Source organism: Halyomorpha halys, unplaced genomic scaffold (genome assembly GCF_000696795.3).
Source record: "Halyomorpha halys isolate HHAL.00 unplaced genomic scaffold, Hhal_1.1 Scaffold352.1, whole genome shotgun sequence".
Taxonomy (NCBI): domain Eukaryota; kingdom Metazoa; phylum Arthropoda; class Insecta; order Hemiptera; family Pentatomidae; genus Halyomorpha; species Halyomorpha halys.
In genome coordinates, this window is record NW_027111631.1 from 998451 (window position 1) to 1024203 (window position 25753).

The 25753-nt window shown below is 29.0% G+C and overlaps 1 protein-coding gene across 4 annotated transcripts in view; it reads right to left on the minus strand.

Annotated features, from left to right (window-relative positions):
* The window catches only part of for (cGMP-dependent protein kinase for), a 601089-nt gene that overhangs the window by 539561 nt on the left and 35775 nt on the right, over positions 1-25753 (minus strand). The window contains exon 1 of one of the 4 annotated variants that reach the window (XM_024358990.2): positions 16980-16996. The exons of 2 other annotated variants lie outside the window; for them this stretch is intronic. Coding sequence is in view for 1 of the 2 variants with exons in the window: in XM_024358992.2 (XP_024214760.1) it covers positions 193-232 (40 nt within the window). In the remaining variant the exon portion in view is untranslated. Of the gene's footprint in view, positions 1-192; positions 304-16979; positions 16997-25753 lie in introns of those variants that run through there. One more of the 4 variants, XM_024358992.2, reaches the window with a different exon arrangement.

Below are 25753 nucleotides of genomic sequence, written 5' to 3' on the forward strand. Positions count from 1 at the left end.
AGTTCGGAGTTAATTTAAATAAATCATTAAACTTTAATAAAATTAGTAATTTGTATTTAAATTATCAGTATATTTTCACACTAAAAAGGATATTTTGCGCTAAATGTAAATGTGTTACAATATTATGAAAGCATTCTATTTTAACTGTTAATTAAACATGAATGTTAGCTTCTATAATCCTATAAAGGTTACCTATAATGTTGAAACCATCAAACTTAAGCATAAGCGACATAACTAACGCGTTCTCGAAGGGACCGGAACAGGAGCAGACTCTGCGACCCACTCGACCTCAACTGATAACGACAAGAAACAGAGATAAGATAAGGCAGTTACCGGTATCTGAAGTGAACTAGAAGCTAGTGGAGGGGCAGCCATGCCAGGCACTACTGGCTGGGAGGTTCCTTATCAAAGAGTAAATCGGGCGATAAAGGGAATACAAAGGGGCAAGGACAGCTGAGTTTGAGTGCGGACCCAATAGGTCCGGGGTAGTGGGGGATCAAGTATGGTCCATTGGGGATCGTAGAAATAGTACTCTGTGTTATATATTTACTATTACGTACAATATAATAATTTAAACATAATATAATGTGGTCCTAACTAAAAACTCTATTAGTTTGGAGCAAACTACACCAGTAAAAATGGGAACAAAGATAACAAATATTGAAAAAAAAGTAGAAAACAAAATTCAAAATCAAACAGTGTTCAGTGTAAACGAAGAAATATGCGATGAAAACGATACACATGGTACAATGGGAACAAAAATGACAAATATTAAAAATATTAGAAAAAAATTAAAAATAAAATAATGTTTAATCTAAATAATGAAATGAGCGAAAGAAAATCATATAAATGATACAATGGAAACAAAATTACAAATATTTAACACATTAGAAAAATAATTAAAAATAAAACAATGCTTTTTATAAATAGTGAGAAACTAAATATATCCTTAATGATAATTAGAAATTTTATTATTTGCAAACATAGTAAAATGTATACAAGAAAAAAATATATATGACGCAATGAGCATGAAAATGTATGTACGTTTATGTAACTAAAAATAAAAAGTGATATCTAAAGTTACATAAGTCAAAAGGAAGAAATATAGTGAAATTTAAAATAAAACTGAAAATAATAAGGCGCGATGAGCAAATGTAAATACAGATTGTAAGGAAAGAAATGGCTGTATTATATGTAATGTGAGATTTTATCATGTGTTAATTTTAATAACTTAATTAAAGATTTATGAATGAAATTTGATTGAAAATTAGACGAGTGGTCGAATAATTATGAGTAGTTATTGAACTATAATTTTTTTTTTATGCTATCTCTCGATTAAATTATACAACGTTACCATAGCTTAAGCAATGTGAATTTTAATTTGATCATTTATAGCCAAAAGGCAATCCAAGGTATCATTAACACCCATATATACATATAGGATACCTCCTATATGTATGTACCAAATATTCAATAACATCATTACAGGAGGATATGAAAAAAAAAAATTTGATCATTTATTACTCATACATATAGCCGGTATGTATATTTTTAATTCCTTTTTCTTTGTTCCAGGAAGTAAGAAAAAAAAATAATAATAATTTGATGAAGTTTTATAAGGTGGATAATCATATTTTAATATATGATACAAACTGTTATTTAAAGAATATTGTAATTTAGATAAATGATTTAATATAATTTTTAATTATTTATTTATAATTATTTTAAATTAGATATATAAATAAATTACTGTATAATTTCAAATTATGAAGAAGATGGTCAGAGTTGCGGTCAAAAGAGAATAAAAATAGTTAATAACTATTTAATGTTTTAGTTAATAATTATTTAATGTTGGTATATGTTACTTATCTATTACATATATATCAAGTATCGCATCATATATTGGGGTTTCGACCAACAAGGTTTCTCTCAATTCAGCAACTTCTGATAAAACAAACACCCTTTAAACTTCTTTAAAACACCTTTTATCCGGATTTTGTATAAAGTTTAGAACCTCATACTGTCTATTTACAAATCCTATCACTAAAATTAAACATTAAATATTTTCAACAATCGTTAAAAAATAAATATGAAGATGGTCATTGTTGCAATAAAAATAGAACAAAAATAGGTAATTATTATTAGTTATTTAATATTTAAATAATTATTAACTAAAATTAATAATTTTTATTTACTATAAAACTAATGTTTACATGGTGTCCCAATAAAAAGTTACTTACATGTTGATTCATTTAAGTTCTGAACGGAAAAATGAGTTTTTAATATAAAATATATGAAATCTGTTTTCTCAAAAGGTTTTCCAGTTATGTCAGTATTATTGAGAATGCAATTATCACAAAAAAAAAAAAAAAAATCAAAACTATATTATATATTTACCTAAATTATACCTGCAAGAATTGGTGAATAAATTTTTATAATACTGAATATAATAGTTATTCCTTCATGACTAACCAGCACATCATTTGTTAATTATCAGTTATTGGAATGTAGCTCCATATTTTGGAGATATTCTTTATTTCCCCTAAATGATATAGTGCATTGTTAAACGGTTTTCCTTAATTGCCCTAAAGTGAAAAAACAAACAGTTATTTGGAAAAATTAAGTTTTTCCTAAAAATAAAAATTTAGTAAATATAAAAACCAAAATCTCAAAACGTCGCTAAAATATAGTTGTTTTATTATTTAATGAGCCTCAAAATCCTTAAATATGTATATAACGTACACACCTTTTTTATACGGTTGGCTTTACTTTCACAGTATTTTCATTGAAAAAGGACTCTCAAGCAAGAAAATCAACTAAGTTATCTTTTAGCGTTAAATTATTTATAACTTCATTTCATTATTATTAATTAATTAAGTAAAAAAGGTGATACAGTAGGCATGTGCTATTCACTGGACAGCGGTAGCACTCCAAGAGAAAGTGTTGCGTTACCGAGTCTGCCCCATCAACTGGAAGAAACTTTAAACCTAGCGCTGGCCAAGTTCGAGGCTACGAGGAGGGGGGTGATCCCAAGCCAATTTCCACCACATCCTACGCACATCAACTACCAGGAGAGGCAGGACAGACAAAGAGCCGAGGACACAAGGGCAGGGTCCAGAAGGAGCTCCTTAAAAGTGCTGCTGTCCTGATAGAAGAGCCCTGGTGGGGGTCTCCAGCCCCAACCGCCGCCCCCACCACCACCCCCTCTCCCTTCGGTCAGCATTACGTCGGCGGCAGCCAATCCTGTCGGACGGGGGTGGTGGGGGCTATCTTCTCTCCTGCTTTGAGAGTAGTGTACGTGTTTGAGCAGTCAGGGGGAAGGTATCGACGAGAGTGGGCACGTCGGGGGTTAAGGTAGAATGGATTGGGCGCTTGAAGGAAGATAGTATCTGTATCGGATACACAAATGGCAGGTTGTGACCGTAAAATGCTTTGTAGGTAAACAACTCATTTTCGTTGAAGCACATCAGTAGTCTTGTCTTACCACAAACAAAGAACAATATGCGGTACGACAATTCACAACTGTCACTCCGACATGGTGACGAGCTTGTACTCTTTAATACACAGTGAGACAATGGTTGACCATTGCTATCGGATATAACTTCACACCATAAAGTTATTCTTTTGATAAAAATGAGTTATTTCTTACTAGCGAGGGGAGACTGGATCGTGCCATTGAAGCAGTAATAATAGTAGTGTACATGGGCGTATCCAGTGGAGGCAGCTTCAACCCTCCGGATGTAAAAAAAAGTATTAATTTAATAAAAATTAAATTTTCTTATCAATAAAATAACTTATGTAACTAATAAATCACTGCTATAATTATATTTTCATGCGAAAATGTCACAACGTAAACGTCCGTGGCATTCCCTCCTCTAGTTTTAGTTCTGGGTACGCCCTTTGCAACGTAGGTTCTTACTTACAATAGAACGTCAAGTGTAAACCCGCATTGTTGGAGTAACACTTGTGAACTGCTTACGAAGATGCATTTCCCCATGAAATCTATCTGGTTATCCGTTCTTCGGTATTATAATAATGATGTCCATAACACTAATTGAAAGGCATCAGGTCTTTTATCATTAATATGATTTTTCGTTTTTTAATATCCTTCATTTGGTGGAACATTCGAGTTTTTGTTGTAAGTACTATTAATGTAATAATCATAACATAGCTTCATTGTGCTCTAAAATCTGTTGGATGTCCAACAGGGGCGTTATTGCAATCTCTTAATGGTAGAAGAGGCAAAATCTGCCATTTTTGAACAATTTCGACCTGATTTCTCATTATAACTGGGAGTATCAAAAATTTCCTTTTTTCCTGAGCTTTTCTGGGAAAATAGCCTTCCTAAAGAGCATTTATAAGTAATTTTGACTATAATGACCTCTTTAAATAAAATTTCACTAGAATTTTAGCAATTTGAAGTAGATTCTCACATCTCAAATTTCAAACTTCCGACTAAAACCTCTAAGCACCCGTGAAAGCATGCCATGTACTTTCGGAGAAAGCATCTGAGTGACTCTTAGAGTTCGGACAAAACCTAATGAAAGAGTAAAATTTGACAGTCGAGTATGATTCTAACCAAATCATCTCCCCTCACAACGTTGGGTTAATAGTATTACCTTAAAGTACGACTCGAACACTTAATTGTAATGGATTGTAGCGGTACAGTCCATAAAATAAATATTCATTTATTTTAAATATGTTCTAAACTCCAGATGACTAGACGATTATAGACGTATTTAAGGTCAAATAATTTTCAAAATGGTAAAAAAAAAATTAATTTTTTGGAAAAATATAAATAGAACCACCAAGCAGTCATTCGAAAATTTAGTTGATATAGTCTGAAATTTAAATTTAAAAAATAACGATTAAAAGAAAAAATAAATTACATATAACCTAAAAGATTTTTTTTATGAAATGAAAAAAATGGTTTTAATAATAGATAAGGAAAGAATAATATGAACATATAGGGAGATAAGATAAATTAATTAAACGTAAAATAAATCAAAATTAAAATGAAACTACGACCGGTTTTGAAACGAAAAAGTTATTCGATTTAATTAATGGAATATCCTAATGAGAATTCCTTAGAACGATAGTTAAAAAACTTACTGCTAATGTTCCTAGTTATTTAAGTCCGGTTATTTCAATTAAAAATACTATAAACTCTTGCTGATTTCTATTTCATATCAACAACATTCAGTTATGTTCTTTTACAATTAAATACCATTAAATTAACTAAAAAAAAAAAAAAAAAATATTTGCATAAAAGCTGAAACTGGAAAACAAAGAAATACAATCCTCCATTAAATAATTAATATATAACCTATCTTATAGAAAAAAGTAAGAAATAAATATTTTAAATAAAAAATTATTAGCAATTACTTATCAGTTCCTAAGCTATTTTGTTACAGATGATATCACTCAACTAATCTGTTGTTACTTACCGCAATTATCTTATGTTGTTATCAAGATGCAGCTTTATTGTTTTCGAAATAATACATATTATTGTAGTTATTGTATTAACTAAACTTAACGACCTTGTTGCAGTCATCACGACTGTTTATCATTATTTATCATAAATGATTTATGAGTTAATACATAGGCTGATATGAAATATGATGTCTACGGAAAAATAAGGCCATGCCAATTCTATCTTATTTATTAATTTTTTTCTTTTTTCATCCTTTCATTTTCTTTTATTGAAATCTTAGTTTTCAGAAAATTATCATTGTCCTAATGTACGTCATGTTAATGTTGCGTACGAAATCACCAATATTTTAAGTTTTTTTTACATTTCAGAATAAAATTGATGAGCCGTTGTTGAAACATAGGAATCCAGGAACTTACTCCACCACAAGGGTAAGCTGAAGTATTTGATGAAATATAATAAAACGTGTAATACACGATGTATTCCACTTATCCCCAACTTTTTTTTTTTTGGCAGATTTCAATTAAATCGAAACTATGATATACTCATAGTAATGGGAAATAGACTTATGCAAGCATAAACAAAAGTCGAGGCTGGAATCTGACACAATTGATTTGACCAACTCCCACAAAACCCCAAAATACTTCATCAAAATCGGATAAGATTCGAATTATCGATTATGTCTGAATTTAAATTTTACAACAGACATTGAAGGAACCAAATTTGTAACTTGGTGTTATAATGCGATGTAAAAAGATGTAAAATGCGAGTGATTTTTTTTTTTTTGGAGAAAAAGAGGGATAACAAAAAATTGAGGACATAAAATCCGCTCGTTAGGTTGAGCCCAAATTTAGAGAAATGTCGGAGATAAGTGTAAAATGGTTCTAGTATCAATTTATCAAGCCCCATCCAATACTAATACAAAAAAATCCTTTCTGAATACAGCTTTATTTAAACAACGGCTCGTTTCATAGATGATACACTCAAACGACAAAAACCTTGAAATATAAACTTACCTCTCCAATAAAAATTTGGTTTTCATAGAATAAAATATATAAGTTATTCTCCTAATTGTTTCCTAAAAAAAAAATTTTTTTCCTAAAAAAAAGTTTTCATAGAATAAAATATATAAGTTATTCTCCTAATTGTTTCCTAAAAAAAAAATTTTTTTCCTAAAAAAAAGTTTTCATAGAATAAAATATATAAGTTATTCTACTAATTGTTCCTTAAAAAAAAAAAAAAGTTTTTCCTAAAAAAAAAAAGTCCAAAATATTAATCGGATGAAAAATTAATTTAGAAATCTCATATTCCTTTTTAACATAACTTTTTTTACATTTTTTATAGGGAGCGAGGTGGTAAAATGACAAGGCACTTAGCTACTAACTCTAATGACCTGGGAGCTAATTATTAATAATGACCTCGGACTGTGGCAGATTTTTCTATTACACTGTAGCCGTGAGTAAACCCTGTGGGTTTTGGAGCTATCTTGGGATCCACCCAGCCTCATAAATTGGGTACTATCAATTGAGGAAAAATCTAGCGGTTAGGCGTGATCTTGAAAAAATCACCTCCTGGTATAACCGTTGTTCTAAAAACAGTGCTTCCTTTCAAAGTACGGAACCCATGAGTCCCGTCATGGGTCATAGCTATTCATACTATTATTACTATTAGCTGTTTATGATTTTCATACTTATTTTAAAATTAAATATGACACAAAGAATGTCATCAAATTCAGACCAGTACAATAAAAAACACCCGATTACAGAAATTAAAACATTTGGGAAAACATTAATACTAACACAATTACTACACATCGATAATAATTTATACTTAAAATTAATAGTAGTGAAAGGAATTCTTATTTGTGTTTAATTAAAGACAATTTATTGAAACCTCAGCAATAAAAACTTTTACAACGTTATCATTGTTGGATCTTTTATAGCCGTTAGTTGAAACAAAAATAAAAAAAGCTAATCAAGTCTAGTTAATTACTTTTTTATCTTTACAACAATCATTAAGACTCCTTTCGATTTAAAATGCAACGAAATTTAGAATTTAAAATGCGAAAATAACAAACAATAAACATGTAATATTTAAAACAATAATGGCTATGATATTATATTTTTTTAATTGTTTCGGAAACAGAAATCAAAAGAGACACCATACAATATATCTTAAATAATATTTTTTTTAATTATAAAGACACAAACAAACAAAATAACACAATTGTTGTCGGGAATATAACTGCTAAATTATCTGGATTCATTTAGTGAAATAGTTTAGTACAAGAGAGGGGATGAAAAAAAGGCAGTTATTTCACCTAATTTTTTGATTATTTTAATGAAAACTATGTATAATTACTAGACATAATCGATGAGTCTGCCAAGAGTAAAAATGGCGGTTATTTCAAAACGTTAAAAAAAAATAAAAAGTTTAAAATGTTGTATATGTTTATTATGCTTTAAGATGTTGCTTTAAAAAGCTATATCTCGGGAAGTATTGACGTAAATAGCTCTCTTAGGGCTCAGATATTAGTAAATTTACTCTACTTTAAATGATGTTTTGTTAGGTTTTCTGGTGTTTTGAAAGTTTTAAAAATATAGAGCTGCGTATGAAAAATTAATTTTTGTTCAACGTTTTTAAACAGCCGCCATATTTATTCCCCCTACCTATACTTACTTGGCAGACTCATCAATTGTGGCTATATAAATAACTTTCATTCGAGTAATCAAAAATTGGGGTGAAATAACTGCCTATTTTCTCCTCTTAGGCTCTTGTACTATCTAGTTTACAAAAGAGCATTGGTACTAAATACTATTGGTATTTTTTTTCTTACTAAGGTAAACAAAATGCACTCCGGCTAAAATAAAAAAAATGTGTCCATACGATACGTGTTAAGGCACATTAAACTAGCTTTAATTTGAGTGCAAAAAGGCATTTGTATGTAAATCTTTAGCAAATTTACTCTACTTTAAATGATATTTAGTGTAATTATAATTTATAATAATAGTTTATCATTTTAGAGATATGGAGCTCCGAATGAAAATGTTTTTTCCTCCTAACTATGCTCGGCAAACTCATTAATTCTGACTAGTAATTATACATAGTTTTCATTAAAGTAATCAAAAATTGGGGTCAAATGACTCACTGCTTTTTCCTCTTGGGCTCTTGCACTAAATGGTATACACAATGATCAGGCAAAGGAGACAAGAACTCGAAAAGGGAGCATATTTCCAAATGTAGGTAATTTTACAGTACAAAAAGTTGCTAGATGTAGAGAATTAATAGATCAGTTCATGCAAATTTATTATTTTGAAAGTAAATAAATATGATTAATAATAACATTACTGTCTTGAATTTAAAAAAAAAATAAGTAAGAAGTTTTTAATTCACAGTCTCTCTCATTTTACCAACACAAATAAAAAGGAGAAACTCGTTTAAGATAAGCATTAGGGGTTTCTGAAGTAATAACTTACTTTGCAATTTGATTACTAAGAATTATTTTCTAAATTTCATGTTAGATTTGAGCTATGGGGCTCCACTAAACCATCTAATTCCTCTTGAATTTAATCCTTACAGTCCAAAATCCTTCGTAAAATCCTTAATGCTCCTTACTTTGTCACAAATCAAATCATCCATCAGGACCTCAATGTCCCCTATGTTGCCGATTTGGCCAGAACCAGATACCAATCATTCCATAATAAACTTCCCAACCACCCAAACCAACTCGTTTCTAACCTGGCTTCTCCTTCACTACCTAATAATCCTCCTAGGTATCTGAAAAGAAGATGACCTCGAGATCTTCTCCTTTAGAAATGTTTTTGGAGTTCTATCAATGGGTAGATTCTCCACATGTTTTTATCATGTCATAATATCACTTACAGCAAATTTACTTGATGTATATATTTTTAAATATCAATAAATAAATTATAAAAAAAAAAGAATCGTTTTTTTTATTAAATCATTTGTTTCGAATACAGTTTAAAAAAATTCAAGGAAGTTGGAACCAATGCTTTTGATTAAAAGAAATACACTTTCTGAAGGTGGATTAAACCCCGCAATCAGTTGGATAATGATCTAACTGTATATCTGCCTATTAATGTCTGATATATGTAATCGATGACCTAAGACTACTCGAGGTTGTCGATGGAGTCATGGGAACTATCTCTATTGTTATGCACCTGTTGATTTTTTACCTATGACTGCGCAACCAAAAAGCATCGTTTGATGATCTATCAAAGGTCATTTCAACTTGAATAACTAAATCAAAATAACAATTAAATCATGAAAAATATTTGACGTTCCAGTACAAATATTTTCCAGGACAAACCTCTTGATATGAATATTGGTTTTATTATCCTAAGCTTGTGGTGTGCTTACAATTTATACAAAGTCTAACTTGCTGCCCTAAAGTTAGCGAGTTTGAATAAATCCAATTATAATAAAACTAAAAATACCCTTTTCCAGTTAATCCTTTAGAATATCACAATATAATAAAATATACACAAAGTCAAAACTAAAAATATATTACAATTATAAGTAAGCACTAGTACAAACCGAATAATTTTATTACAAAAACAATAAATAAATAAAAATAAAAAAGTGGTTGTTAGAAAATATCTTTCTCGTAGCCTAGTGTTCTTGAGGATTAACTAGTTACTTTGGAGATTTGCTTTGTTTAGCTTCGTAAAATAAAAAAAAGGAAATTGCAGATAATACTGACTGCTAACAGTTATATGCAAATCCAATTCATTTTATGAAGATAATTTATCAAACAAGATCTGAACGATTTTAGAATTATGTTATATAGATGAACTTATTTCTTAGAATTGCTCTAGCCGAAATGCGATTTATTATTAAAAGGAAAATTGAGACGTCTCAAGACAACATACATTAACCCTATGCATGGTTAATATCTGTGATTAATATTACTCTTCCAAATAATTAACTCTCCTAATTATCTTAAGAATTGATATATAACCAACAATCGATAATTTGATCGTAATATGCAGTTGTAACAAAGCATTATGCTTAAAATTGAAAAATAAATATTAAGCTACAGATATATGGAAACCTGTCATGATTGAGAAACAAGGAAAAATTCATAGTTAAAAATAATTTCCACCTTTTTTCAATTATATAAAATATTGTTTTTTTTCATATATAAATAAATAGTTGACCGTAGAATTTAAAATATGAAGAAGATAGTCAGGGTTGAGGTAAAAAAAGAACAAAATATTTTAAATATTTTGTTCTTTTTTTTTCCATAACCCTGACCATTTTTTTCATATTTTAAATTCTACGGTCAACTATTTATATATATACAAAAAAAAAATTATTTAGTTAAAGTAACAATGACTTACAACTTGGGGCACCCAACCTCAACACGAAGATTAAAGCCCAGGCTGCTAAAAAGCTGCAGTACATCCTGTTATAAATTCTATATTTATCAGTTCAGTTAATGTCACTCTAAAATTTTATTTTATCTTAATTTTTTTTCTTTTCATATTTTTCTTAAATTCACTTTATTTTTTTTTCTCATTAGAAGTCAATTTATTTTGTTAAATCCACAAATGCCATTGATTTCGTTATTAACTTTACTTTTACATTTTATTAAGAATTATTATCTATTAATCTATTTATTTTATCTTAACTTTTTGTTTTATTTATATCATTATATATAGTCAGAGGTGTATTTTGTATGAGACTATACTCCCCCTCCCCATAATCAATTGTCAAAAAAAAAAAACTGCAGCTCTTACATTAACTATGTAAGGCCCACCAGGCCGATCTGGCATTAAATAAATAATAATAAAAATATAAACAGCACTCGAGGTGACAAATACTTATGAATAGTTCAGAAAATAGCAAATCTAATCTATCTCCGATTTTTCAAGCGGCTAAAGAGGCTGCTACAATGAACGTTCCACCACTCCAAATTTACGAGCCGAAAGACATAAAGGCATTTTTAAGGAACAGAATCCGAAAAAATTGGGATACCGCCGTACCACTCACCAATATATTGAGAAATGTAAAAAAAAATACTCAAAAGTGGACAAGTGCCATAAGGGGAAACAGAAGAGAAGAAGTGGTCGTAGCAAGAATAAGAATAGGACATTCCAAATTAACTCACCTTCACTTAATCACAAAAGAGGACCAGCCTATATGCCAAACCTGTCATTCCCCATAATCAATAAAGCATATAATTGAAGAATGTCCATCATTTCGTCAAGCCTTCGAAAATAATGAAATTCCACGAACAAGAGAATTGGCCCTTAAAGACTCGGAAGAATCCATAGACAAAATAATAAAATTTCTCAAAGAAACACAACTTTATACTAAAATATAATCCACCAATACCGACCAGTGTAAAAAGGAAATAGTCTACATTCAACTATAAGTCAAGAAGATAGATGAAGTAAAAAGGGTGTAATAACCTAGATGTTGATCGCCCTGAATAAAAATCTAATCTAATCTAATCCGATTTTTCAAGGTGAGAAAAAATACCTTAATCCTAATAGCGACATTAGGGAAGAAGCTTTCTCTCTTAATCAATAAAGGTTAAATGAAAAAAAGTCACTTAAGGCATAGTTATTTAAGTTTTATTTTAATTTATCGATCAACAAAGTAACGGAAAGATCTACGGACCGTGGGCCCTGCACGGAGAGAGGGTTATATTTTGCGATCATATCAAATATAATCTCATAATACTAAGAAAAATTCTTGGACATTGCTAGGAATGACCATGCAAACCGAAATGTATCCACTACGTCAACGAATGCCCAACATGTCATAATTAATCACATAAAATAAGAAAGAAACACATCATTATCTCATTAATGGCGACCTTATGTCTATTTTTTTTTTAGCAAATGCAATAAACGCTATCGCTCCTGATTGAGAAATAGGTCAGTAAGAAAAATAACATGAATGCGAATCCGTACTATATAATATATAGAATCAACATTATCTATGGAAATATTCTCTTAGAACTTATAAAATAAATTATGGAAATAAAAATAATAACAAAGTAAACTTGTTTTGACAATTTTAGCGGATTCTTAAGTTTTTTGGTGCGCTGGAACTGAAAAGTCCGTCTATCATCACCAGAAACGTTTTTGCAACTTTGTGATATGCAATGCCAGTTTTGAAACATAAAAATCTTACAAAATAGTATCTAAATGCACTAAATACAAAAAATCGGACTCTACTAGATCAATTTTATTTTAAGATTAAGACAACGAATTTATAATTGTTTAAATATATTCGCGATTTTATTTTTATTACCTACTAATACAGCAAATGTATATCTTATGTTTAACATCGGAATGAGAACTCGGCCAAAGGTACCAAAACATTTAAATTTTTGCAAATTATATCCGAATATAAAGGTTACAATATAGTATTGGAAAAAGTGCAAACTAACTCTGCAGCTAAGAAAAATGTCAAACTTTTTTTGTAGAATATTTTTATGAAAGGGTTTTGGGGGCGCTGAATTGGAATATGAAGTTAGCTGTTTATTTTAAATTATGTAATCAATTTTTTTTTGGCAATTTTACAGCAATGTTTTTTGTTAAATTAATATTCTGTAAACATAAACTTAAAATTAAACAAGCAAATATACATTCCATCATTTACTTTGTACTGTTTTTTTTTTATTTTCCTATATACTCAACCGCTTTAAGGATAATTTAGGAAAATTTTTTTTATTTTTCAGCTGGACAGGAGTGTAGACAATTTTTACTAAATAAGACTGCCGCGATATTTTGTTAGCCCAATAAGGTGCCGTGACAACAAAAGTTTGGGAATCTCTGCTTTAATACTTGTGTATACGTTGACCAAATTCAAATGGTTTGGTATTCATGATATTGAAGCTCATATATGTTTTTTCTGATCAAGGCAATAGCTATGAAGTATGAAGTTGCGAAACATGAAGATAATAAAAATACATTGAAATATTAGAGATATAATGTATGATATATTTTAAAGTCTCTTTTTTTATTAATTATTAATTTTATTATTATTATTATTTTATTTATGACCCCTTCCTTTTCATTTCTGTGGGGCATGTGGGGGTGGGAGTTATCTCGAGGTTACCAACCTGTTCTTTCTACGGTTGGGGGGTCAAGCTTTCATAACGTGGGACCCCCACAGCAATGAAACAAGTCGACACCCTAGGCCAAATTCGAACAGGTCACCATATACCATTTTCGAGATCTACCTGGTCGGAAAAAAACCTATTGATAAAAGAATGACAAGAGATTTTTCCAAGTAACGGGCAAAAAAGGAAAAAAATTGCATTCCATTTTAGAATTTATAGGTTATTTATTAATGAAAAGCATTCTTAGAACTGTTACATAACCATTTTAGATAATTAACACAGATTAAGATTCGCATTGAAGAACCGTCCATTGTCTCAGGGACAATGATTAGAAAGCAAAAGTGCTTCGTGCCAATTGACTGACGGCCACTCGATAAGAAAGTGAAATTAATCAATAGTTGAAAGATCGATGGAAGCTGAATCATACGCTGGAAGACATATCAACTGTTACTTCAATTTTCTTTAGTTAATTTTATGAATTTTTTTAAACGGTAACATAATTATATTCATATTTCGACTAATGAAAGCCTTCTAAATATTTAAAAATGAATATATTTATATTTTTAATATTATTTCTAGAAATATGATTTATTTAAAATTTAGAATGCTTAAATTAGTCGAAATGTGAATATATTTATCGTTTAAAATAATATATAAAATTGATTAAAGACAATTTTTTAGATTTAATAATGGGAACGCTTTGGTAAGGCAGTACACTACTAACTTCAAGGAACCGGGTTCAAATCCAGCTGTGGCAGAAACTATTTCCTGTTACAATGCAGCCGTGAGTCAACACCGGGTCATAAAGTGGTACCCATAATCTGGAAAAAAATCTTGCAATTCAGGGTGATCTTAAAAAATCATTTCCTTGTATAACCGCCGTACTGAAAATATTTCTTCCTTCAAAGTACTGATAGCCGAAGATTTTGGAAAGAGTCCGCTAAGAACTCAAAGAAAAGAAGAATCTGTTAATGAGGATCCCTTTCTGTTCCTGAGGATCTCTCCGTCTTGTCAAAAAGTAATATAGTCTTACTTACAATCTACAGTTTATGTCAAATACAAAATAATTTTTATTTTGTTAGATGTGCCATCATCCCACTAAAGCAATATGTATTTTTTTGGGTGGGCGGGAGAATCCGTACTAATAAGAAGTGTCTGTCCGCGCTTCGGTCGCATCTACCCCTCTAATAAATTTAAATTTGGTCCAAAAAAAAAGTGATTTGAACTAAATTTTATTTTGCTTGATGTCCTTTATGATCCCAGGAAGCATAGTAAATAATTGTAGTATTTTGTAGTTGTTCCCTCACTCGAAATTTTGACCTCAAAAATGAATTTTTTATTGAGAACTTCCATATGCGTTTACTTAGAAGACGAATCAGCCATTTCTTGAATTCCTTTAAAATTACTCCGTCCTTTCCCTTAACTAATATGGGTAATAAACCGAACTGAAAATAGGAATACATAAGTGAAAACAGATGTTTTTGCAAACAAAGGAATTTAACGCTGTAAAAAGGTAAACATGGAAACTTTTGATTGTTATAATTGGTCCTGTTAAAATAGATTGTTAAAACTTATTAAATAAACTAATAATTACAATGAAACAGCTGTTTTGAGTAAAATTAATTGGGGAGGGGGAGGGTATTTAATCAGTATGTATTTAATTAATGTGTGCGTGTGTTTGAGTATGTATATATAATCAAATTCAGAAGTATAATTTAATGTATGATTAAATATATTGATTCCAAACAATATACTTTTTATATTCGTTCTTTTTTGTGTGGATTTTCGCGCATAATGATACCGGTGAGTACTGGTTATAGTACTAGCAGGTTATATAAAGGGTTATAAAATAACAAATATATTTAATACTTTACCCATTTTCTAATTTTAAATTATTTGGAAAGAAACCAAAGGTGACTAAGAATGTAAAAAAAAATATTTTATTAAAAAAGACGTTTAATAAAACATTCTGAGCTATATATATTTTTTTATTTATATACTGGCTAGAAATGTTTTTTTTTATTTTTAATTTTCGGTAAAATAATAGCAAGAAAGGGGAAAAAAAGAGACGTTGGTAGATTTGATTAATATATATGTTATTCTTATTCCATCACTTCAACATTAATGGGTGAAATGAAGTTATTGAATGAAAAAACTATTTGTTAATCGAAAAGTTTATAATTAGAAAGAGTAGATACATGCATGTATTCGTGAGAGTTAGTGATAACATACTCATAAAAAATGATAATAGAAAAATAAGATAAATAATTAAAATAAAGCTCTTAGTAGAATAAGTGAGGAAGATATACCAGCAGCAGGCACTTAAGTTTTAAGAAAAAACAAACTTTGGAGAAACTGAATAGTTTATATATACTATCACTTTGAAGGTTCGCATGTGCTGAGTTTCCTTCAGAAATATCTCGAAGATCAAGACAGTCTTTGATAAGTTATTTTAACCATTACCTAAAAATTCTCCACGTGGACGTGGAATTCAGTTTGATGCGATAAGGAGTTAAGTTGGATTTTTAGAGTTTTATGACATCACTTTATTTCAAATCATCATTAAGATGCCTTTTAATTGATGTAGGAACTATTTCTTTGCCTTTGGAAGTTTTAATTTCGACATAAACGATATCCTTATTATCTTATAAGGTCTTCGAAAAGCCCATTTTTCTTTTAGTAGGCAGTCCACTTTAGATTGCAATAAGTATTTGAGCAAATTGTGAGAACAGAATTTTAATGAATCGATAAAACAACAATAAGTAAATCAGCATTCTTTAAAGTCTGTGTTTCGGATGAGGTATATTAATAAAAGTACTTTTAAAAAAATCATATTTTCGTATAATTAAGATTTTGATAAATCTACTAAATAATGAGATTGATAAATCTACTAGAGTATAAATAACAGTCTTCAGTATTTAGAAAAATATTTTAATTGAGAAAAACAATCATTAATATACTTTATTTTATCATGATTCAAGTCCCCGAACAAAATTTTACACTTTTAAAATTGGTATTATTTTTGAGTTTGTATTTTAAAAAATAATAATAAATCCTTATTCTATATAAATTAAAAAAAAACTGTGAAAGTTTTTCTGTTTATAAATAACGGATGATTATTACAACAAAGAATATCGTTCTATAAATATCAATAGAGATGGGAAATTTTTTTAAGAGATTATAAAACGATTTTTTTCTCAGTTTTGGTTCAATTATTAAAAAAAATTTTTCTTAAACTTTCAAAAACAAATTAGTTGTATTGATAATAATCATAACCGTTAATGATAATGAATATACTAATGATTTACTAATAACTAAATAATACATTTTTCAAAGAAAACTTGGAAACCTTATGTCACAGTTTTATAAACCACGTGTTTAATTCAATTTACACTATTATACATAATGAAAATTGCCTATTAGTTCAGAACTAAATGAACATCTTACCGATTTCAGGAGTTTTCATAATTACTGTGATGAAAACTGATTGAAGTTCATTCATACACTTCCGGGTCACTGGTATATAACCAAATCACAGTAAGGCACTGAATCACAAACCACTAATCACAATGGAAGAGACGAAGGAGCATAAACCACGGGATTGGACACTACTGAAGACTCGACTCGGAGAGGACCCTATGATTGTGTGTAAGAAAGGCCAAGGACTGTCGAGCGTAGCCTGTAGACGGGTTATAAATAGAAATCATTTTAAATCCTCGCATGGCCTTGATGGTTTAAGGAAGGGCTGACTCCTAACCAACCGGTCCTAGGTGTCTTTAGGCGACACATCGATAAGATCTCAATCCATAGTCTCGATGCATCAATATTAAATAAGTGAACTAGAACGGCAACGAGATGATAACTGAAGTTTGTATTAACTTGGTGATTGTTCTAGGACAGCGGTTCCCAAAGTGGGTTCCGCGGCACCCTGGGGCGCCTCGATTGTATGTCATGGGAGCTGCCACTTTCTCAAAATAAAAAAAAAAACTAAAATAGCAAATATACAGTGTATTCAAGCATTTACTATAAACTTTTTTTTCCTTCTTTTCAAAAAATATTTAACCACTCCCTAAGGATAATTGTGCCGACATTTTTATTTCCACAAGTGTGCCGCAAAATTTTTAGCCTGACAAGGGTGCCACGATTTTTATTTTTTAGCCTAAGAAGGGTGCCATCGTAAAAAATGTTCAGGAACCGCTGCTCTAGGCAGCCAAAATGAAATCAATATAAAAAATCCAGTGCAGTACACAACTTCCATAAATAACCTTGAGGTGAAATGAATCCTTCTACACTTCATAAGGTAAGTGAATGTAAAATTTGACTATTGCAGTAACAACCAAGGAAACACAATAATTATCAAATTCTTTCATATTCTAGGTTCATGTATTGATCTTTACTACTAACAATAGAGATGTTTAATTTTTTCAAATAAACAAAATCGAAATCACTTCTAATGTGAATGTAAAGTTTCAGTAATAAAATATCTTATTAATTCACTTAAATCATATATTATATTAAATTATTTTTTTATTTTTAATCATATAAAAAAAAATTCAAATGGAAACCACATTACTAGTTAAAAGCTTTTACTAGGTTTACTCCAAAAAAACATATCTGTACATATATGGAATCTTATTATTCGGAACATTATTTTGGAACAGGGCGTGGTAATGAAAATAAATTATCCTTTAATAGACAAATAAAATATTCCTCCAAAAGAATAATGACACAACAGTAAAAAAAGACTTCATTTTTTTGACGGGCTCGAAAATGGATATAATAGATGTTTGTAAATCGACATTATTGTACTTACAAAATTTCTTATAACTCAAAAACATTTAATAAAAGCATTTTTGAGCCCGACAATACAATAATGTAAATTTCACAAAGTTTAATATTGAGCCATTGTTCATCTAGACCTATATGGAAATAACTAATTATCCCATACAGTCAATATCGAAATAAAATACGGCATTTAGCAGGCACTGCTTCTAATTTCAAAGACAAGATCTTAGATTAGTCACCACGAAGAATTATTTCGTTCATTTAATGAAGAAGCTATGAGTCGAATTACTCACCAATCATTTGTCTAGCTGATTGCTATAATGAGACCTAAAGAAGCTTTCATTAAAACAAGTATGAATTAATCGAGAAATTAATTAAAAGGAATCAGAATTTATGGGCACTAATTACTCAGACAAGATCAATAATCTAATATTTTTCAGGCACACACGGACAAGAAAGATATGTCTTTAAACTTGACAAAATTGTCTTTTTTTATACTTTAAAAAATGAAAAGTAATGTCAATTTGCTATACATATCAAAATACGCTAAAAATTCAAACATAAGAATCGACATATCAAGACACAACGTCGGCAAAAAAATATGAATTTTTTTTTTTATAAACTTCAACAGCACTCTTCCTAATAAATACTTATTATTTCAATTTATTCATCAATTCAATTTTAGAAAGGTTTTGGCAAAGAAGAGACGTTCGACTAGCCAAAAACAATTGAAGTAACTCGTACATTCCTCCTAAATGCGTACAACGCATGTATGTTAATAATTTGTACATGCCTTCACTACTAGGTGCACTGACATGAACTACGACCACATTTATACATTGCAAGAATAAATTAGCATTCTTCTGTCATTGAATAATAATTCTTGGCACCAGTGTTAAATGCAATGGGGATTATTGCACAAATAATAAGATCAAACGAGCAAAGAATATATTAAAACTGTTAAAACAAATAAATAAAAATCGTTCATAAATAAGGGATCATTATCCTCCTTTGATATATATTTGTGTATATCTCAACGCTTAAATTAAAAAAAAAACATTAAAATAAAAAATCAAATTTTTATGCAATAACATAATTAGTTTTACTGCTTTATTTAAAAAGCTATCCCAATATATCCAAGGGTGGAGAATAAGGTAATATAATTCAGAAAATGGTATAAATAGTTTTAGATTTTAACAAATTGTAGAACATTTTAATAATTTGTTAACTCTTCAAAAAAAAAATGTTTATAAAGACGAATAATGGGCATTTTCATTTATTGTTCCTAAAAATATGGTCTCTTTATATATTAGCAGTATTGCATTTAATAAAACTAATTGTTACTTTACTTCTATGGATATTAACTTTTTTTTTTAATTTATATAGAAACTGTATCCTCTGTTTAAATATACCATTTTCACTTTCCATATTATGTGAATTTAAATAAAATAATAACAATCAATAAATAAATTTCAGTAATTCGAAAAATATTTTTAGATAAAAAAAATTGTAAAAGATTTATTTCCAGAAAATAATTACATTATATCTAAATGTGCCCAAACCTTATTTTCTATACTTAAAAAACTAAATTATTTATTATATTCTAATTACTTAAAAAAAACTTAGCATTTTTTCATTTAGGAAATTTAATCGATATATCAGATTTTATTTAATACAGTAAAATTTAAATGCAAATTTATTACCATGTTATACTGGAAGATTATTGATTGACCGTGTGTAAAGATGAAAGGAATATGGTCCGGGTGCGGTCAAAAAAACTCAAATAGTAGAATTATACTATTTGAGTTTTTTTGACCGCACCCGGACTATATTCCTTTTACCATGTTATATTTTAACACATCACATTTCGATAAATATCATGTCTATGAGTAAATAAATCTTTTAACATTTAAGACTAAAGTTTAAAATATAAATGGAATCAACGAACTATATTAATTCTCTAGGTTAAACAAGCTAAACAGGTCAAAATGGGGTTAGTTAAAAACGTCCGAATAGAATGGAAGAAGTATGAATGGTTAATCAATTTACTTGAAATTATAACTTTGATCCATATATTTATATTGGGCTTCGAAATAACTTAAAAAATCCAGAGTTTCACTCAAATACAATATAAAACAAAAACAAAAATACACTCTTAACTATTACAAAATAAAAACAATATTTAAGTAGGGACTTACCACACCAATCGCTCCATGTCCTAAGAGGATTTGTATAAGAACTGATGAAAGAGACAATATTAGAAGATGGTTTAAGACTGAGGAAGGAATATCTGCGGTGGCTTTTACGTAACTGAGTTCTTATTGGGGAACTGGTGAAGCAATTGTTTGTTTACCATTTAGAAAACAAAACTGTTACTAGGTAATTAGCATGTACTAAGCAATTTGTTTATTACCTAAGCACAGGTCAACATGGAAAGGTATTGATTTACTCTTGTAAATAATAAATCTGGGCTTTATCACTTCAAGAAACTTTTTAAGTTGCAGTGTTGATAGATGACTTCATATATTTAATTATTTTTAAAATAAATAAAAATAACCTCATTCATAACATTTAAATTAATTATTATTATATATTATTAATTTAGTTAAATTAAGAATAATATAGATACTCTTTCTATTACCATGGAGAAATAAACAGACTTCTCTATTAGTTTAAACTTTAAACTGATAAGTAAACGTTACATGCCAAATAAATAAAGTATAACTTCTTTACGACTCGTACAATGTAAGGCACTTAATAACTTAAAAACAAACTTATTGTACAAAAGCCAAATTTTATAATATCCTTTGTCTCATGTTTTTGGTCTTAACTCTCTTTACGCAGTAAATGCAGGATAATTCTTGGGTAATTTGAAAAAAAGTAATTTAATGCAATAGTAATTATGGAAAAAAAACTCTTACATTCGGTAGGGAGAGGTTTACCATTAGGGAATGAAGCCGTTTTCGAACCGTAGATGTACCAAAGGAAATACATTCACCTTTGAGGATGCGAAATTAAATGACTAAATCCAATAAAATCAATATAAATCCAATTAGGTACCAATTCCACACAGCTGAAAATTTTATTGAAATCGGATTCAAATTTCGATCAGAATTTGACTACAGATGAACTAAACTTGTCCCTTTAAGTCCGAAACGTATTATGAGAGTGAGTTTCGAAATTTTGATTTTTAAGGACATAATTTTTTTTTTGTACCAAAATACAAAGCGAAAAAGCAAAATCTATATTTTTCTGATCAGGAATAATTAAATTAGTCAAAATTAATTAAACAAAAATAAGTGATAAAGAAAATGCATCAAACTAACAATTTATTATTGGTGTGATTATAATATTAATTTGTAAAAAATATATTTTCCATACATTATAAAAATGAAATCTGTCACTTGATGTCTTAAAACAAGTAAAATAATTCTGCCCAGCATAAGCCAATAAATGCTCTTGAAAGCAAACATAGTTAGAAGGATCAGTGTCGTCAAAATCATGCTCCAACCACGTAATTTTTCTCATAGTCTAATGTCAAGTAATTAATTATATATGATTGGACCGAAAAAGCAATTGTGAAACAGTTCTCATTCTACAAAAGTCTACTAATTTTCTATAAGTATATTAATAATAATAAAGTATTATATGCTAATAAAATAATTAATACGGTTATTTCATTCTTATTTATAATTAAATATACAACAGTTAACCAATAGATTAATTTACGAATTTTTGCGAGCATAATGATGAAAGCTACACAAACAACATAGATTAGTTTTAATGACAATTAAATATAATTTATTAATTTAAAGAAAAATTCAATTTACCAGTTTTAATAAAGCACAATTTAAAAGTAATCAATAAAGGCTCTTACTATGAAGACCGATGATGGGAAAAAATAATCTAGAGACTATAATAAAAAAATAGTTGAAAGAGACGGGAAGATAGGCCTATTATTAAGGCCTTTTCAAAATAAAATTACAACGGAAGGACCAAAATTATTCTAACAAAAGCTTCAAAGACAACGTGAACAAAAGAATTAGCATTTGCTTTGCATAAGGTGATCCAAGGTCGTCCATTCCTCTTGCCCGGTATTTGAGCGGGAAAATTTGAATTCAAAAAAAGAAGTCTACCTAGGATCAATAGTTTCAATAATTAATGTCCATTTAAAGGGAAAAATTAATTATTTAAATCTTTCAATAATATCTACTGGCAAAGCAAAAAATCAAAAAGATCCAACGTAACTTGATTATTAATAACGTTTACGAGAATGTTTGGGTATACTGTTTAATTTAATAAGATGAATTGCAATTTTTTCATATTTAATTTATGTATCAAATAAGCAAAAATATTATCAAAAAGATGACAGAAAAAATTCTCACCTGGTATGAATATAATATAAAAAAGGTTTTTTTTTTTTTTTTATTTTCAAACCTCTTTATTTTTATATACGGTTACAGAATACATTATAATATAATGCAAAAGAATGGGGTAGAATGGAGCACCCAACAGCTTCATGTCCACTCGTTTGTGATAAAAAAAAGTTTGCCAAGTACAAAAGTAAATATAGGTTTCTCATCATCCCCTTTGAGTAGATAGCTAGCTAATACCTATATTTAAAGATTTAAGAATACATTGTTTTTATTTTTTATTTTCAAAAACCTCCTTATTTTTCATTTAAATACAAAATGCAATAATATATAATACATATGTGTTTTTTTGTCATTTTTATATAGTTTTATAGTTTAATAGTTCTATATAGTTTTTGTGTTATTTTCTTTATTTAATTCTAATACCCAAGAGATGCGGGATTGATACACGGGATGGAGAAGGAGTGAAGCGATATATTTTGGCAAAAATTAGTTACAATTACATTGCACAATTATTAAAAATTAAATTTTTAAGTAATTTTAATTTTTACCATAATTTCAAGATTATTTTAACGTAATTTTAAGTTATTTTGTTGCAGAGTACTTGGTTCTGAAGTTTGTAGGGTTGATTCCCACCTGGGTTAGTCAAATGTTATTTCTAGGCGGACCCGGAAAATGAATCTTGGCACACTCTGGGGCTGTATAGGTGGACTTGAGCAAAAAAAACATTCAAGTAATTATAACACGACGATAATTACTTGCAATTGTCATTGTAAATAATGAACACCAAAACGGAAAAAATCTGTTTTACAATTGCTCCAAAATATGAAAATTATATCCAGCTTAAGATTACAAGTTGGCGTTTAGACGTACTTAAAGATGCTGGAAATAATTATGAAATCGATTTTATGATGGAACGAAAGTAGTAAGCAGAATTCGTATAAATTAATACCGCAACATTTCCAATCTAATCACTAACTTCACTTACTAGATAAACATTCTTAAATTCCAACTCATTTCAAAAGACTGGTCCACAAATGATTGTAATAAGGCCAATCTGGACATACGGAGTTGAGCTTTGAGTCGCCTAAACCTTCAAATTCCTCTCGTATCCAATCCTTACAATCCAAAATCCTCAATGCTCCTTGCTGTGTCACAAATAAAATCATACATAACGACCTCAATGTTCCCAATGTAACCGATCCAACCCGAACTAGATATCATTCCTTCCGTTATAAACTGCCTAACCACCCAAACCCAGCAGTGTCTAACCTTGCTTCATCTTCCGTTCTTGACAATCCTTTGAGGCACCTAAATAGAAAATAGAAGGCTTGCTAATGTACAGAGTGCAACCAATGGATAGTTTCTCTACACGCCTGTATCACTCCATTACAAACTTACATAAAATTTACTGAATATGTTATAATGTACTATTGTAAATTTCAATAAAGATATTTTTTAAAAAGAAAACCACAGAGATACGTAACTAATGTTTTCCTAGATGTCTAAAACGTAAAATTCGACCATAAATTTTTGATTCTGAGAGCATAATTTTTGTTTAGTTCTAGCATAAAGCGGAGCATTAACCCTGTTCATGGCATGGGGACAGAGTGGAACTATCAATAGGGTGAATAAAGTTTAAATATATTAAGAATCTACGATCAATAGTTAATATTTCCAATATTAATTATTATCAATGTGACAAGTATCCTAGACAACCTCAAAATATTGTAAACTAAATTTACACCTATGTTTACTAATATTTTTGTCTTCTTGTCCTTATTTTATATAATTATAAAAAAACGTTATTGTCTTATATATCTCATATTATCAGATTCCATCCACTACTTTCAATCACGCATGCTTAAGGCGTATTTTTCTCGGCACAAATTCCGAAAATGGCTGATGCAATTTGGCCCAAACTTAAAGTGCAATGAGGGATAAATGGTATACTCATTTTCAAAAATTATTTTATGTTAAATGTGATATAAACCTAAACACTTATATTTTATTATTAATATATTATCATATAAATTTATTTATTATCATATTATATAAATTATTTTAATTTTCGTTAAAATAGTTCGTTCCTTTCAGGATCTACCAATGAACTCACGCTTTAAAGAAGTATAAACTTTATGAAATATTTTATTTTATATTTCATGAGGATTTACCATTTCATTCTGCCTAGTTTTTACGATTTGAACTAGTTTTGAAAACATAATAATATTTCGAAAAATTTTATTACAATTATACAAAATTAATATCTTAGCTATTTATTGATTAATTTATTTTTAAAGATTTTAAAGACGTACAAGGCCACCTTCCTGTTTATCAAAGCCAACACTTCCTGAACCTAGGGCCTTGGCAATGATTCACAAAAACACGGAACTACGACGGTGTAGGGAACAATAATAAAAAATTAAATTTTAATTATTTAATATTAATGAGAAATATGAATATTGAATGCGATTAAACAGGATCTTATAATATTTTGATTATTTGTATTAATTTATGGTAATGAAGAGTAAGCTCCTTATAATCTTTCTTCTTACAATATAATTTAAAGAAAAAGTAAAAATAACAATAATGTAAACAAACTAATCAATCGACGTATAAAAGACTAAACAGGACGTAAAGAGAGTATATTGTTGAATCCTTTGAGTTACAACTAGTACAGGAGCCGGGAAGAAAAAAAGGCAGTTATCTCACCCCAATTTTTGATTACTTTAATGAAAATGTATAATTACTAGTCAAAATTGATGAGTCTACCAAGTATAGGTAGGGGGAATAAAAATGACGGCTGTTTTAAAACCTTAAAAAAACCTTAATTTTTCATTTGGAGCTATATATCTTAGAACTACCAACAGCACTAGAAAATCTAAGAGAACATTATTTAAAGAAGAGTAAATTTGCTGAAATATTAGCCCCTGATTTCAAAATCATTAATATTGTCACTAAACGTTTCTAGTTAATTATCTTTAATTTATTTTTCCTTTTTTTATTATACTAGAAATTAGTTGCTTTATGATGTATAATATGAAAGATATTTTTATTAAATGT